Source organism: Cetorhinus maximus, chromosome 23 (genome assembly GCF_964194155.1).
Source record: "Cetorhinus maximus chromosome 23, sCetMax3.hap1.1, whole genome shotgun sequence".
Lineage (NCBI taxonomy): Eukaryota > Metazoa > Chordata > Chondrichthyes > Lamniformes > Cetorhinidae > Cetorhinus > Cetorhinus maximus.
Genome location: NC_135901.1, coordinates 17,397,968 through 17,415,224, shown reverse-complemented (window position 1 = coordinate 17,415,224; position 17,257 = coordinate 17,397,968). Strand labels below are relative to the sequence as shown.

The 17,257-nt window shown below is 44.9% G+C and overlaps 2 protein-coding genes across 2 annotated transcripts in view; both read left to right on the top strand.

Annotated features, from left to right (window-relative positions):
• Positions 1-17,257, top strand: part of LOC144697096 (uncharacterized) — a 470,203-nt gene that overhangs the window by 100,036 nt on the left and 352,910 nt on the right. The gene's annotated exons all lie outside the window — the stretch shown is intronic.
• On the top strand, positions 7,908-9,077 carry LOC144697856 (interferon-inducible GTPase 5-like). Its single transcript, XM_078569830.1, has one exon. The coding sequence runs from the start codon at positions 7,908-7,910 to the stop codon at positions 9,075-9,077; it is 1,170 nt and encodes a 389-aa protein (XP_078425956.1).

Sequence of the window (17,257 nt, the reverse complement as noted above, 5' to 3'; positions counted from 1 at the left end):
TCCATGTGGTGTAGGTACACCCACGGTGCTGTTAGAGAGGGAGTTCCAAGATTTTGACCCAGCGACAGTGAAGGAACGGCGATATATTTCCAAGTCCGGATTTCCACCTTGGCTGGAGAGGCAGAACGGGGGCGGGGGCGGGGGTGGGGTGGCGGGGTGGTGGGTGGTGGGTGGTGGGTGGGTGGTGGAATGGGTGGGCGGGCCGGCGCAGCCTCAGGATAAAGGGTTGGCAATTTCGGACTGAGATGAGGAGAAAGTTCTTCGCTCAGTGCATTGTGAACCTTTGGAATTCCCTGCCCTAAAAAATTGTGGATGCTCAGTCGTTGAGTATATTCAAGACTGAGAGTGATACGTTTTTGGATATTAAGGGATATGGGGATATGTCAGGCGAGGAAGTGGAGTGAGGTAGAAGATCAGCTACGATCTTATTGAATGGCGGAGCAGGCCCTTCTGCTCCATGATGGCCCCTTCTTGCCTAATAATCTATTGTCTGACTGATTAAACTTCGCCATTCAGTATAACCTTAGCAGTGCACTCAGCTAAATTGTACAGTGACACACTAAACTCAGGAGCATCTTGGGGGATGAACAATTTGAACCATTTCTTTAAGTAACATTCGTGAATCGTTAAGTGCCAGGCAATGACAATTGCCAACAAGAGAGAATCTAACCATCTCCCCTTGATGTTCAATGACACTACCATCACTGAAACCCCCACTATCAACACCTTGGGAGGGCACCATTGGCCAGAAACTGAACTGGACGAGCCATATAAAATACTATAGCTGCAAGAGCTACAGACTGGGAATTCTGAGGTGAGTAACTCACCTCCTGACTTCCCAAAGCCTGTCCACCATCTGCAAGGCACAAGTCAGGAGTGTGATGGAATACTCTTCACTTGCCTATATGAGTGTAGCTCCCACAACACACAAGAAGCTCGACACAATCCAGTTCAAAGCAGCTCGCTTGATTGGCACCACATCCACAAACATTCACTCCCTCCACCACCGACGCACAATGGCAGCAGTGTGCCCCATCTAAAAGATACACTGCAGCAACTCACCAAGGATCCTTTGACGGTACGTCCCAAACCTGCAACCTGCATCGCCTTGAAGGACAAGGGCAGCAGATAAATGGGAACACCACCACCTGGAAGTTCTCCTCCACGTCACATACTATCCTGACTTGGAAGTATATCGCCATTCCTTCACTATCGCTGGAACTCCCTCCCTAACAGCACTGTGGGTGTACCTACAACACAGGGACTGCAGCTGTTCAAACTCTTTCGAGTTATCAACAGTCACAACTCTTTCGAGTACAATCACAGTTCTTGGTTTTCCGGGAGTGGGACATGAACCCACAACCCTCTGATTCAAAGGCGAGGGTGCTATGAACTGAGACACAGCTGACACCTCCCTGCAGCTGTTCAAACTCTTTCGAGTTATCAACAGTCACAGATTGCAACTCTTTCGAGTACAATCACAGTTCTTGGTTTTCTGGGAGTGGGACATGAACCCACAACCCTCTGATTCAAAGGCGAGGGTGCTATGAACTGAGCCACAGCTGACACCTCCCTGCAGCTGTTCAAGAAGGCAGCTCACCACCACCTTCTCAAGAGGCAATTAGGAATGGGCAATAAATGAAAGAATGAAAAAACAATTTTACAACAGGACAAACTATCTTTAAGTTTTAAAAAAATGTTTTTAATTTTAACCATACCAATTCCTAGCCCTGTGTAAGCACGTCTAGAGGATTGGGTATTAAATGTCATACATTGATAGAGACAACAAGAAGATGGCCAGTAATCATTGATCATCCCAATAATTTCTTAGTTCCACAGGAAGGTGGGGTGCATGGAGCACATCAACGGTAACAAGCAATTCAGTTGAAGAGAATTAGCTGCTAAATGCCAACTGGAGAAGACAGGGCCTCAGTTTAATGTGTCATCCGAATGTCATCCCTCCGACAGTGCAGCATTCCCTCAGGACTCATCCTCTGACAGTGCAGCACTCCCTCAATACTGATCCTCCGTCAGTGCAGTGCTCCCTCAATACTGACCCTCTGACAGGGCAGCGCTCCCTCAGTACTGACCCTCCGACAGGGCAGCGCTCCCTCAGTACTGACCCTCCGACAGGGCAACACTCATCCTCTGACAGTGCACCACTCCCTCAGCACTGACCCTCCAACAGGCCTGCACTCCCTCAGTACTGACCCAACCCACTCCCTCAACAGTGCAGCACTCCCTCTGCACTGACCCTCCAACAGTGCAGCGCTCCCTTAGTACTCACCCTCTGACAGGGTAGTGCTCCCTGAGTACTGACCCTTCGACAGGGCAGCGTTCCCTCAGTACTGACCCTCCGACAGAGCTGCACTCCCTCAGTACTCACCCTCCAACATTGCAGCATTCCCTCAGTACTCACCCTCCAACATTGCAGCATTCCCTCAGTACTCACCCTCTGTCAGTGCAGCACTCCCTCAGCACTGACTCTCCAACTGTGCAGCACTGCCTCAGTCCTCAGCCTCTGACAGTGTTTCACTCCCTCAGTACTGAATCTCCAACAGTGCCAAACTCCCTCAGTATTCACCCTCTGACAGTGCAGCACTCCCTCAATACTGACCCTCCGTCAGTGCAGCGCTCCCTCAGTACTGACCCTCTGACCGGGCATCGCTCCCTCAGTACTGACCCTCCGACAGGGCGGCGCTCCCTCAGTACTCACCCTCCCCACCCCTAACAGTGCAGCACACCCTCAGTACATCTTGCCTTCAGTGCTGACCCTCTAAGAGGCAGCACTCCCTCTGTTCTGACCCCCGCTCCAACACCGCAGCACTCTCTCAGTACTGACCCTCCAACAATACAGTGCTCCTCATTTCTGACCCTCTGACAGTGCAGATCATCCTCAGTGCTGACCCTCTGACAGAGCAGCACTCTCTCAATACTGGCCCTCTGACAGGGCAGCACACCCTCAGTACTGGCACTGAGGAGTGTGAGACTTGATGTTGTGCTCATGTCTTTGGAATGGGACTACAAATCTACAACCTTTTGATTCGGGGGCGAGATTGCTACCCCTTGCACCCTGACTACTATTTAACTGTCGTGTCCCAAGGGGGTGGCCTTTTCACTTGACCATGATCATGTCTAAGTGGATGCAACATTTCACAGTTGGTTTCTGAGTCAAGTTAGTCACTTTGGATGCCCCTTTGCTTCCATTAACCAATAATTGGCTCAATGAGATGGTGGAGATGTTACATAATAAATATTCTGAGAGGCGACAATGAGTCAATGGAAACTGGGCTGCACCTTTTTCAAATTGACATAGGTGCTTCAGTTAAGTAGTCAGAAGAGATCAATTAGCATTATATAAAAGCTGTGGGAGCATTTAGCAGAGTTGAATGATTGGGTGGTTAGTGAAGGATATTCATCCAGGTAAGTGGATGATGGACCTTCAGTTGGAGGCAAACCGGAAATGTTGGGAGCAATCAGCAGGTTGGGCACTATCTGTGGGGAGAAAGGAGAAAAACAAGTAGAGTTAATGTTTCAGGTTTATGACCTTTTATCAGAACTGAGTAAAGATAGAAATGGAATAGATTTTCAGCAAGTGGAGAGGATTGTTTTCAAAATTGAAATGTAAGTGATTGAAGGATGAGAGGTTTTATGGTGTGGTGTCAAGGGAATTAGTTTTAGGATAAGTAAAGAAACAAAATGTGTCTATAGGTGTGAAGGGCAGAATTTTTAAAGCCGCTGTTGTCTGAATGCTTTTTTTAAAAAAAAAAGTAAAAGTGAAACTGGCAAAAGAAACAAAATGGGGGCAGAGATTAGTCTGAAATTGTTGAACTTTGAAGGCTGTAGGCAGTGTCTGATTTGAGATGAAGTGCTGTTCCTTGGGCTTCACTGGAATAGTGGAGTAGGCTGAGGACAGGTTGGAGTGAGAGTAAGGTAGAGAATTAAAATGGCTGGCAACAATTTTTGTGAACTATTGAGGAAAAAACTCATTGTTCCCCTCATCTCTTGGTCATGGCACTACTATCGTTTTTAGCATGCTTGTTACTTTGGTGAGTGAGGAACCTAAAGGTCTTGAAGTAACATTCCCTTTGCGTTTTTGACAATTTGAATTGCTGAGCAGCTCCTTGTCTGTCCTTCCACTAAACAAATTAGGGAGGCTCTGATTGTTTCCAGTGATCTCAGACTTTTCCAAAACCATTAAAGTTTCTTAGTGAATGAAATGGAATAACATGTCTAAGAGGAAGAAGGCTATTTGTGTTGGATTATTTGAAAGAGCTACCTCTTTGTCCTGTGATAGTGACTGGTAGCGCAGAGCCAATCCTCCTTTAATAAGGCTAATGTTCGTTGGAGCTGTTGGCCTCCAGCCTAAACCAGAAAACAGATTTGAAATTGAGATAGAAATGGTTATTGGGAGAAGGAAGGTGATGTTGGGTCTGTAATTAATTCCCAGTACCTTTTTTATCACGATATAATCTCTGTTGAATAATGCTGTCTTGGTGGAGATATATGTTAAATCTAAATGTGCTAAACACTGCAGTGATAGATTAATCAGGCCATTGAGCAGCTTTTCATAATTAATTTGATTTGAAATCCTATTGATTTTTCCTGACAAATAATGATGCTCATTAATTTGAGTTACTAGTATAAAGTTCTGACTGAGTTTTAATGTTACATTATTTTGCAATGAAAAATCTGACTTTGTTCTAAATTGGATATTCTGGCTTGTTTTTTTTTTGAGAATCATCCAATCACGTTCCCTAGTACTTAGCTTTTAGATGCTGTCTGGGGTCTTTTAAAACATATAAATGTGATTATAATAGGTTTCCACTTGTGGGGGAGACCAGATTTAGGGATCCTCAGAGTGCGGGAGAGTGTGGAACTCGCTCCCACAGGGAGTGGTTGAGGTGAATAGTGTAGATGTATTTATCCATCTTCCCCCTTTAAATACATTAGGGAAATGGGAATAGAGAGGTATACTGAGTTAGGTGGGAGGAGGCTTGACTGGAGCATTACCACTCGTGTGATCAGGAGGGGTTGTATTAGGTTTCCCTATGTTCCAAAGAAAATATTGATTGATATATTCTCTAGATTCACAATGATTCCTGGGATGAAGAACTGTAGCTATAAGGATAGGCTGGGACTCTTTTGGAGAAAATAAGGCTGAGAAGAGACTAGATAAGAGAGATTCAAGATCCTGAGGGGTATGGACAGGGTAAATAGTGAGAAACTGTTACCACTCAAGAGAACATCAAGAGCTAGAGGGTACAGATTCAAAATAATTGTGGGAAAAGGAGTAAATGTGATGTGAGGAAAATTATTTCACCCAGAGGGTGGTTGGAGTCTTGAACTAACTTCCTGAAAGGTTGGTGGAGGCAGGTTCAACCGCGCTATTCAAAGGGAAATTGGATTGCTCCCTGAAAAGTGTGCGAGGTTACAGGGATAAGGCAGAGGAGTGGGACTATGCAGAATGCTCTTTCAGAGAGACAGTGCAGACACAACGGGCCAAGTGTTGTCCTCTTGCACTGTAAAGATACTTTTGGCATTGTATCATAGTATTTCTTGGATTGATGTGCAAATCAAAGGTTGAATTTGAGTGGTTTGTTTCGTTCTATGCTGTCAGAATTGACTTCCCCTGGTCAGTGACCCTGATAGCCTGCTTGAGATCTTTTGAAGAAATGATTTACCCGCACACTAACATAGACAACTGGTCATAGAGGGCCCTGTGCCTTGCGGTTGTCCTCTCTACATCTGAGTAGAAATGGGTTTGGTTGACTTCTTACATATGGGACTTGCCTCCATCAGATGTAATTAATCCTGCATTTATTTACACTGCCGTCCAGCTGAATGCTAGACCATCACGGTTGACCATCTGCAGGCTAAACAGTTTCTGCATTTGTACAGCACGGGGAGGCCATTCAGCCCACCCTGCATGTACTGACTCTTATCTGATTAGTTCCGCTCTTGCGGTGTTCCCTGTAGCCTTAAAGTTCCACAAATAGGAATATTCATTTTAGAATCTGCTACTGCCATCATTTCACAACCGTTTTTTAAAAAAACTTTCTCGTGTTGCTACGGTATTTTCAGCAATCCCCCGTTTAAAATCTAACTCTGCTGCCATTGAACGGTTTGTGATATTTTTTTCAGAACCTCAATATCCTCTTAAGCTTCTCCATGCTCAAGAGAGCAATCCCAGCTTCTCCACGTTTTTCCTGTACGAGTAAAAGCTGATGATACCAAGGACTAGGAACAGATTTTAGTTGAGGCGGGGGGAGGGGTTGGAGGAGAAGTGTGAAGAACATTTTTATTTTTTAACACTGCGAGTGTGGTGCCCGTGAGGGGTGGTGGAAGTGGTGGGGATGAGTGATTTCAAAAGTGGTGGCATTTTTTTCCCCCCAAGCCTCAGTTTTGATGTGATCCAATTTTTGTTAACCACTCCACGGCAAACTCGAGGGTAGAATCGGAAGAGTTTATTTTACACGTACAAAGCAGGAAGGAGGGTTTGCCACAACACCCACCCACCCCCCCCCCCCCCCCCCCCCCCCCCCCCTTATACATTCATACAAAAGAGGGATAAAGGAAGAAGTACAGGGCAAAGACCACAGAAAATAAAAATTATTTCACTGGACTCCAGAATCAAAGGTCCAATGATGTATTCCTTTCAGAGTCGGCAGGTTGAAGACTAATCCTGGATAATTCGCTTTTCCAGTGCGCAGAACTTCTATGATGAGATGAATTAGTCTTGTAGGCGCTGGTGCAGTAAGTTCTGGTAGAAACAGTGTAGATGGGGGGGCTAGGGCCATTTAAACTTGGACAGAGTCCTGGCTCTGCTGCCACTTGCTCTATGGAAGATAGCAATCTGCTTCGCAGTTCCACAAGGCAGGGTAACTGGTTCTCCCAGCTAGGATGCTGGGGAAATCATGTGATATTACTCCCACTTCTCAACTTTGGTTCGGACAAAGGATTTATTTATATTCCTTAGACTGCATTCTTGATGGTTAATGTTTCAACCATTAATCATTCCAAGAGGTTTTGGGGTCCTTTGAACTATCAGACTGGTCTTCTCTGTTGGCCAGGCCTTGGCCTCAGAAATGTAATTGGTCTTTGTACAATTCCCTTGGATTTGATCTTTGCAGTCGCAACAATCATTGGCATCTCTTCAGAGATAACGAGGTGGCAGCTGTTCTGAGTGCCAGGAAGTTACTTTTGTTTGAGTCAGCCAGCAATGGCTCCAGTCATTTGAAAGCCTTTATCCAGTTTTTTTAAGTATGTAACTTAGCCATTTAAGTTTTATAAAAATAGTGAGATCTTGGCTACAGGACAGCAGAATATGCAGGACTACAGGGGAATGGCACTAGTTGAATTGCTCAGTTGACAGATCGAATGGCCTCCTTGCGTGCTAGTCTGCTAGATACAACAAGAAGATTTGTCTCACAAGAGATTAAAATCAGGCCTCCATCTATACAAAGTGACCTGTCTGTTTCCTCAAGGCCTGAGAAAAAGGTGACTTCCCTCAGTTGGCATTGATTTAAATTTTCTTCTTCATTCATGGGGCGTGGGTGTCAGAATTAACGGCATGTAGGCCAGACCAGGTAAGGACAGCGGCAGATTTCCTTCCCGAAAGGGCATTAGTGAACCAGATCGGTTCGTGGCCGTCAATAGATTTTTAGTTCCAGATTTTTATGGAATTCTAATTCCACCAACCCGGGCCCATACAGCATTGCCCTGTGTCTCTGGATTACTAGTGCCATCCATTATGTGGCACCTCCACTCCCTCTCTCCTCCCACGTGTTGTTTGTGGGTCTAAGAAACGGAAGGAGGACTCTTGGAGATCATCGGTGTGTTCATTCTTTGTTCTACGCTGTAGATTAGATTATAACTCTGGTTTATTTTTCTCTCAGTTTACGAGCATGGATTTGGAAATTGAGGGGATAATAGGAAGATTTTCAGATGCCATGAGCCGTGGCGGGATATCCGAAGTGGCATCTTTGGTGAAAGCTGAGAGGAGCAGATTGGAAAGCGTGACGGTTCATGTGGCGGTCACCGGGACCCCGAGAGCGGGGAAGTCTGCTTTCATTAATTCAGTCATGGGTTACAAGGATGGCGAAGATGGCGCGGCACCCACCGGCCCCGCCCAACAGGTGACCAAGCCGGTGCCTTACAGCCGGCCGGGAAACCCCAGCTCCGTGTTCTGGGAGCTGCCTAGCGTTCCGGGACCCGGCCTCTCGTCGGGCAACTACCTGAAGACGGTGGACGTCGACAAGTACGTCGGCTTCTTCATCCTGTCATCGACGTGGTTCACGTGGGAGGTCGCAACCCTTGCCAGCGAGCTCAGGCGGCTTGGCAAGCAGTTCTACCTCATCCGCACCAAGATTGACTTGGGCCCTCCTGGCTACAGGGACAAGGAGTTCGTTGATGACGTCCTGAATGTTTTCACCGCCGACCACTTTGCAAACCTGAACATTGAATACGCGATTGCTCACTTCTTCTGTGTCTCCTGCCACCAGGTTGATAGGTTCGACTTTCTGGAATGCGTCCAGGCTCTGCAGAGAAATTCCTCTCCTCCACTCCAGAAACATGCCCTGCTGCTCTCCCTGCACTACCTGGCCAACAAGATGGAGCTGAAGGACTCTCTGAGGGAGTTCATTCCGGTGTCGGCGGTCTACAGCTGCCTCATCGACCCCATCCCGGTCGAGCAGCTACCTTACCAGGCCAATGTCCACTTTCTGTACAACGAGATCCGGCTTTACCGCGTCCTGTTGGGGCTGGACTACCCGGCCTTGAGCAAAAGGGCCAAGCTGATTCGCCAGCCGACCTTTGTCCTCTCGGATGAGATCCACACCACGATGGCGAAGATGCTGACGGAGAAGGGCGTCTCGGAGGAGCTGCTGAAGTGGACGAAGATAAACGTGTCGGTCCCCCACAGCTACGTGAAGTGGATTCCCTTCCTCGAGACCCTGCCTGGAGGTAAGCTGTCTGGGGCTTCCACCATCCGCTTGTTGGATACCATGCTGCAGAAGTTTACGGACGATGCCTGCCGTGTTCAGAGGAAAATGGAGGATGTACTGAAGGGTGAATAACATTGTTTGAGGCCCAACAATCTAATGGTGTTTGGTACACATGAAGGGAGAGGAAAGCTCAACTTCAGTATCAAAGGCCAACATTGGCATCCTCTGGTGGGTGAAGTGGCTTAATTCCCTATTTTCCTCCATAGTCTGCAATGTAATCTTGTTGCAGAGGCATTCCATGCTCTGCCAGTCCAAGATTGTTAATGCACAATGCATTCTCTTCAATTACAAAACATAGCCATTTCATCCCAAGACCTTCCACAACTAACTAAACGAGATTGGCTTGCAGATGAAATTCTAATTGGCAGTCCACATGGGCATGGGCCAAAATTGAAGGCTAGGCATTACAAGACTCGTATTTCACTGCAGCTGGTAGCTACCATGCTAGGTGGGTGTGAAGTTTCGCCTAAGCACATTACTGCAACCCTCCAGCTGTTGTCAATGCAACATATTGACTGACCCTCTTTGTCTGAATGAGCAACATAACCCAGATGTGTTTTCTTTTGTAAGTTTAACCTGTATTGTACATCCAAGTGTTGATGCAATATTGGGGATCATTTCTTCTATCCTTCCCATGTTAAAAGTAGCAATAGCTCTTGTAGATGTTGTAATAGTAAACACCATCATTAAACAGCCAATGACCGTCTTTGGAAGCCCGAGTGTAGATTGAATTGCTGACTCTCCACTTTTAAAGGTGATGGGCGTGATATTTTTGACTTCAACCTGAGTCCAGTGTGGTTGTCGAGCAACACTTCAATTTTAAAAAAAAATTTAACCTTTGTTTCAAGCACATCAACACTAATTGAGCCCAATATTTTGGCAGAATGGCTGACTATTGACGGCATAGCTTTGTTTTCCTCTCCTCCCAACAGGAGGAGATTTTAGAGAATTGTCACTGCAGGGGGAATTGGTGGGTGAAAGGCCAGGATTCAAAGGAAATGCCAAGTGTGTGCAAAAGAAATGAAAGATGTGATTTCTGAGCAATGCAAGTAAACTCACTTTTTTTGCTGAAAATGTAAACAAAGCTGTTTCTTGTACAGATTACTGCTGAGTGAGTCTCATTTTATTTCACGAAAGGAATGCCAATGGGAGTGTCAAAATTCGCACAACTTAACGTTTCAGTCTATTTCCAATTGATAACTGAACTCACTACGGTTATTTGAGAAACTTCAGAATTTAAATAAAATTATTAATGTGCACAGTGACTGTTATCTGACTTTTCAAAGTAGCTTTAGTGAAGGGTTTAACTGCAGTTGACTTAAAAAAATTTTTTTTTAAAAACTTCAACATTTTGTTAACTGCTGCATGTAACCTGTTTGTCATCCACTTTTTCATTTTCCAGTTCTGTTCAAAAATTTCCTGTAAATACTGTTTTCATAAATGCATGTTTGTATGTGGGTCATCAAAGACTTTTGTATTGGAGCTGTCTGTCACCCGTGAGGAATTGATTTATTAAAATGAATAACTTATGCAATTTATCCTGGAGTCAGCTACCTTGGAATTTGTTTCTCTATGCTAACTGTGTAGTTCTGTTTCTGTAAAACTGGATTAGGTATACACACATTCCCAAACCCTGGATAACTTTAAAAGCAATTTTTGTTTTGAGTTGCAGCATAGTGAAGCTATTTGGCCCATGTCTGTGCCAACTGGGATTGGTCCCTAGCCTTGTGGGTTACAGCATGACACGCAGATTTCCAAGTGCACTTTTTGGAGAAGTGGTGCCGTAGTGGTATTGTCACCAGGCTGGTATTCCAGAGACCCAGGATAATGCTCTGGGGCCCTAAGTTCAAATCCAAATGGTGAAATTTGAAGTCAATTTATAAAATAAAATAGACCCCATGTCTGACCATTTTTCTTGTTGTAAAATCCCATCCGGTTCACTGACCTTCAGATGTCCTTATCTGGCCTACATGTGACTCCAGATGCACAGCAACGTGGTTGACTCTTAATGTCTGAACAAGGTCAGTTAGGGATGGGCGATAAATGCTGACAAGGCCAGCGATGTCCACATCCAATAAATGTGTATAAGGTTGCTGCCTGTACCCCATCACATGAATTTCTAAAAATTCATTCATGGGATGTGGGCTATGCGGGCTGGGCCAGCATTTATTACCCATCCCTAGTCGCCCTTGAGGGTGGTGGTGAGCTGCCTCAAACAGCTGCAGTACATGTGGTACAGATACACTCACAACGCTGTTAGGGAGGGAGTTCCAGGAGTTTTACCCAATGACAGTGAAGGAATGGCTGATATATTTCCAACTCGGGATGGTGAGTGACAATGATGGGCACTTCCAGGTGGTAGTATTCCCATGTGTCTGCTGCCCTTGTCCTTCTAGGTGGTGGTGGTTGTGGGTTTGGAAGGTGCTTTGAAGGGGATTTGGTGAATTCCTGCAGTGCGTCTTGTAGATGGTACATATTGCTGCTACTGTCAGTGGTGGAGGGAGTGAATGTTTGTGGATGGGGTGCCAATCAAGCGGGGCTGCTTTGTCCTGGATGGTGTCGAGCTTCTTGAGTGTTGTGGGAGCTGCACTCATCCAGACAAGTGGAGTATTCCATCACACTCCTGACTTGTGCTTTGCAGATGGTGGACAAGCTTTGGAGTCAGGATATGAGTTACTTGTCACATGGTTCCTGGCCTCTGACCTCTCGTAGCCACAATATTTATATGGATAGTTCCGTTTCTATGCCCATCTAATCCTTCTGCCAATGACATTATATTTGTCTCCTGGTTGTTGAAGGACACCAACATTCCCCTTGGTGAGGTCAATTGGTGGGCAGGTAGCAAATGATCCATTCAGAGGGGTGTCTTCACTTGGTGTACCTTTATCTTTGAAGGCCAAGTGACAGGTTCTGTCTCAGGCATTGCACCATGAAGCTGCCAAGTGACATTGGGGATTGTTGACATTGGGGATTGTTGCCACTGGCCATTTGTGGCATAGCATGCCAACCTAAAAGAATTGACTTCCAGGTGCAATTGTCGATGGTTAGGGCCTTCGTGTCATGGCTACAATTATCCCTGAACCATTGCTTTTGTTGTCCACTAGTAATTTGGGTCCATGTACCTTGCTACATGGAAGGTCCTTGGGAGTGTGGCCATCTTCCATTGTTATAACCACAGCCGGTGTTAATTGCTGAGCAAACCAAATCTCAGGGAAACTTGTCTTATGGACGATACCCTTTGTTTTGTATTCTGAAAACAAGGCGATGTACCGATCTTAGTAAGAAGTCCAGTAATGCTTTTACTTTTATTTCTTAAAATCCCAAAAGTTTTATTAGCAACAATAAAAGGAAACGTAAACACACACGATTAGTTACACCATTAATGTTAGTTTTTAAAAAACATGCCCCAAAAAAAGGAAAATTCTACTTGGTCAATCCTACATGTAAACACCTCCCAGGCAACACCTCCCGGGCAACAGTCCCTTTATAGATGGTTAACTATAAAATCCAGTAATATTACACAAGGTGAAGTATTGTAGCTTTAATAAAGGCATAGCACATGACCTCTAACCTCTTCCACTCTACGTTGGAATCCACTTCAGAATAAAACTGCTTGTTGCAGCCCAGGACTTACTAATGGCCGGTTCAAATGGCAAGCTCTCCGGGCCCAGAGCTCCAGCTATCTCTAATCCTAAACTCTTTCCCCTTCCATCCCAGTTCCACTGTTCTCACACCTTTGAAACTCAAATCCTTCCACATATAAAATCTTTTTCTGTTTCTGTCTTGTCTTTGCTTTTTGGGTCAATAAAATATCGTCACCCCACTACTCTACCTATGGAACTCCCTGCGAAATGTAAAGATGTTTTTTGGTACCTCTGACTCCCCTTTGATATTCAAACAAACTCTCAACTTCTCTAAAAATGCAAATTTTAGATCTAACCTAGTTACTTGTACCTCAAGCTTAACACCCCTATCCTTTACATCTTTCAAAACCTAAAGACAACCTGACTCCAATTAATCTCCTGCACGCGCACGTATCAACACAATTAGGCAGTCCTCTCAAATACAGAGCTCCTTGAGGAAATGGGTACTTCATATCCACTCTGCATCATGGCCCTCTCCATTATAGATAAAATGCCTAACTTTGTACACCACTTACATTCTATTCCTTGGTCTCCTCTGTTCCAAAGAAAGCGAAATTGGCAACATTTCCTTCGGGGAAGCCCCTTTGGCAGGGCCAGATTTAAGGTGAGATCGCAGCCAATAAATTGTGTTCCGTTTTAGAAGGGAAGCCTGCGAGTTTGAAGTGGGCCTGGAGGATTCTGACGACTAAACCTCAAATTTTTGCATATTGGCGAACAAAGAATATCATTACCAAGTTGATGAGTCCCTCTGGGTCGCGTCTATGCTAGCAGAATGATTTAATATGCTACAGCATCAGCACATTTGGCATCTTGACTTCCCAAAGTATGGTGTGTTTGGGGGGAAAAAATCTGAAAAATGAGTCTCCAATGTCCAACCACCTCTATGCAGAATCCCTCAAAAGCATAATTATGTGTAATCATTCCTGCCGTTTATTTTTTAAACTAGAAAAGCCATCCAACACCAGCTTCCTCTTCCCAAGCCAATATGCCCAGTGGTGAGGCGCAAATCACTCCAAACCCACTCTGGTGCGCAGGACAGTTCTTTCATATGCCTGATACCAGACTCTGGAAGCAACTGCTGTACTCAGAACTCAGTGGAGGCAGGAGACGCTTCAGTGACGCTTCTCCTCACCGCCCCCCTCCCCCGCATCCCCCGCCCCAAGTAACACCGACTCATGGGAGTCCCTGGCTTGTGACCGACCAAAATGGATGGAGGAGTTTCTTTTGTGAAGGTGAAGCCCAGGCGTCCGAAAGAGCGCGCAAACCCGCAGAGGAGCCATCTGCCCCACCCTTCAATCTCCAGCTGCCGCTGCATGTGGAACAGTCTGAGATCGTACGCTGGGCTTCTCAGCCACCATAGAACCCACTGGACTGGAGTGGAAGTAAGTCATTCTCGACCCTGAAGGGCTGCCCAAGTAGGAGATGTTAAATCACTGCACAAATAATCACCTTTCAAAATATTAAACAGGAATTTTATCCAAATAAACTTATTAAAATGTTCCCCTCCAGCATTTCATTTAAATAGTTTTGAAAAGTAATGCACACACTGATAAGGGTTGAAACTCTTTCGAGTCTGATAAGGGTTGAACCAGAACATTCAGTGACTCGTCTATCTCAGTGCCATTATATTCCAGCTACCAAGGAGCCTTTGATATATATTTAGACAGTGAAAATACAGCTGTAAGTGTATGGATATTGAGTCTTAAACTCAAAGTGCTGGAAGAGGTTGAGACCTTTTGAATGGAAACTCCGATGGGGAATTCGGGAGAAACTTCATTTCCCAGCGAGTGGTGAGAATGTGGAAATCGCTACCACAGGGAGGGGTTGAGGTGGATAGCATAGATATGTTTAAAGGGAAGTTGGAGCGACATTAGAGAGAAAGGAACAGAAGGATGTGGTAAGGGGGTGGGAGAAGGCTCATGTGGATCAGAAATACTGGCATGCAGCAGATGGGCCGAATGGTCTGTTTCTGTGCTGCTGTCGTGTAGAAAAGTCGGCCCTTTCAAATAAAAACCCTATGGATAAATTTAATCATGTGAAATGCGTAATGTTTTTAAAGCCTCAATTTGTATGCTAGAAGTTTTAATGAGTTGAAAAAGCAAATGGAAATTTGTGTAGAAAGTTTTTGGATATATGTAGGAAAAGAGACTTTAACATTTTGTTCAATAGTAGGGTATAAGGCCACAGATGATGGTCAATGAGCCATTACCACTTAGAAGGGAGGCCATTTGGCCCATTGGGTCCATGCTGGTCCTCTGTAGAGCAATCCAGTCAGTCCCATTCCCTCCACTCTATCCCCGTACCCCTGCAAGTTTATTTCCATCAGGTTTCCACCCAATTTCCTTTTGAAATCATTCATCATCTCTGCTTCCACCACCCTCGTGGGCAGCGAGTTCATTACCACTCGCTATGTAAAAAAGTTCTTCCTCACATCTCCCTCGCATCCCCTGTGCAAAACCTCAAATCTGTGTCTCCTGTACCTCGCTAATGGGAACAGCTTTACTTTGTCTACTTTATCTAAACCTGCCCTAATCTTATTCACCTCTAACAGTGGAGATGTTAACATTTTCCCCCATAGGAAATATTGACATGATTGGAACATTAGAACATAAGAAATAGGAACAGGAGTTGACCGTTCAGCCCCTCGAGCCTGCTCCGCCATTCAATAAGATCATGACTGATCCTCTTGTGTTTCGATTTCCACATCCCCATCTAACCCCGGCAACCTTTGATTCCCTTGCCTCACAAGAATCTGTCCACCTCCTCCTTAAAAATATTCAATTACTCCGGCTCCACCATCTTCTGAGGAAGAGACTTCGAAAGTCGCACTACCCTCTGAGAGAGAAAAAATTCTCCTCATCTCTGTCCTAAAAGGGCGACCTCTAATTTTAAAACAGTGCCCCCTAGTTCTGGACTCACCCATAAGAGGAAACATCCTTTCGACATTCACCTTGTCAAGGCCGTTCGGGATCTTCTATACACTTCAATCAAATCACCCTGATTTTTGAATACAAAGCCTGACTGTATACCCAGCATGGCTTGTTGGCTAGCAGCCTGGCCGCAGGGTCAGAGGTTGTGGATTCAAGGCCCAGTCCAGTGACTCGAGCCAACAAGCAGAGCTGACACTCCTGATGCAGTACTGAGGGAATGTTGAACTGTCGCATGAGGCTTTCAACTGAGGGCCCCCCATCTGCCCTCTCGGGTGGATGTAAAGGATCGCAAGGGTACTATTCCGAAGAAGTGCAGGGGAATTCTCCTTACTGTGCCATGAGCATTTATCTCTTGTTCAATGACATTCAAAAAAGCAAGCAATCGCGTTGGTAACCCTACAATGCCACAGTGCTTACACTTCAAAAGTACTTCAATGACTTGTAAAGTACTTTGGCATGTCATGAAAGGTGCTTTATAAAGGCATCATATCTACCAAATTGTTTAGAATAGATGAGTTGTTTATTGCTGAGGAGACATGCTGCGAATATTTTTGTCTTGCACTTAGCAGATTGGTCAAGGTGTTACTTTGGACAATGCACCAAGGGAACTGTTTCGCCCCCAGGCTTTTGTTTAATTCAAAAAAAGGCGCAATGCCTGGACATGTTCCTTTTGCCTACAGAGGACAGGTTCCTGTTTCTGAATATATGTTGCTTCTGCTAAATCTTCTTGATCGGAACTCGTGTCCCCTGAGCATTAGCCTGGACCGCTGGATTACTAGCCCAGTGACAGTACCACTACACCGTCATCTCCCCTGAAACTCTTTGGGCTACATTTAAGTTTTTAGTGGGTGGTTGCACTTCAAGAAAGTTTAGTGACTCTTGATGGCCTGTGTTGACAACTCTTGTTTGGACATGGAGGTAATTATTTGGCCTTGATCAACCATTCTGGCGTTGACCGTTGATTAACTTGCCTTCGATATTTCCTCCCAATTTTTCAGCAATTAGATGAGGTTATGTTCTTTTTTAGCCATCTTAATGCCTTTTAAGGAAATATGTCCTCTTTTTCAATCCTCTTAATGCTTCTTAAGAAGATATTTTCCCTTTTTCCGTATCTTAATGCCTTTTAAAGAAGATATTTTCCTTTGTTCAATTATCTTAATGCCTTTTGAGAAATGCTCTCTTTTTCAGTCATCTTAATGCCTTATAATATGCCGCCTCCATGCATTTGAGGAGATATTTGATCATCTTAATGCCTTTTAAGAAGCTTTTCAAAATTCTCCAGATTTTGGGAAGGTTCCATTAGATAGGCATATAGCAAATGTGATTCCTTTATTCAAAAAGGGAGGGAGACAGGAAGCAGGAAACTACAGGCTCGTTAGCTTAACATCTGTCATAGGGAAAATGTTAGAAGCTATTATTAAAGATGTTATAGCAAGGCATTTAGAAAAACTCAAAGCAATCAGGCAGAGTCAACATGGTGTTTTGAAAGGGGAATCATGTTTAACCAATTTATTGGCGTTCTTTGAAGGAGCCACATGTGCTATGGATAAAGGGGAACCAGTAGATGTACTGTACTTAGATTTTCAGATGGCATTTGATAAAGTGCCACACAAACGCTATTGTGGAAAATAAAAGCTCATAGGTGTAGGGATGTATTGGCATGGATAGAAGATTGGCT

What these genes read in the sequence shown, in the direction of transcription:
- LOC144697856 (XM_078569830.1), top strand. Translation starts at nt 7,908, where the DNA reads ATGGATTTGGAAATTGAGGGGATAATAGGAAGATTTTCAGATGCCATG.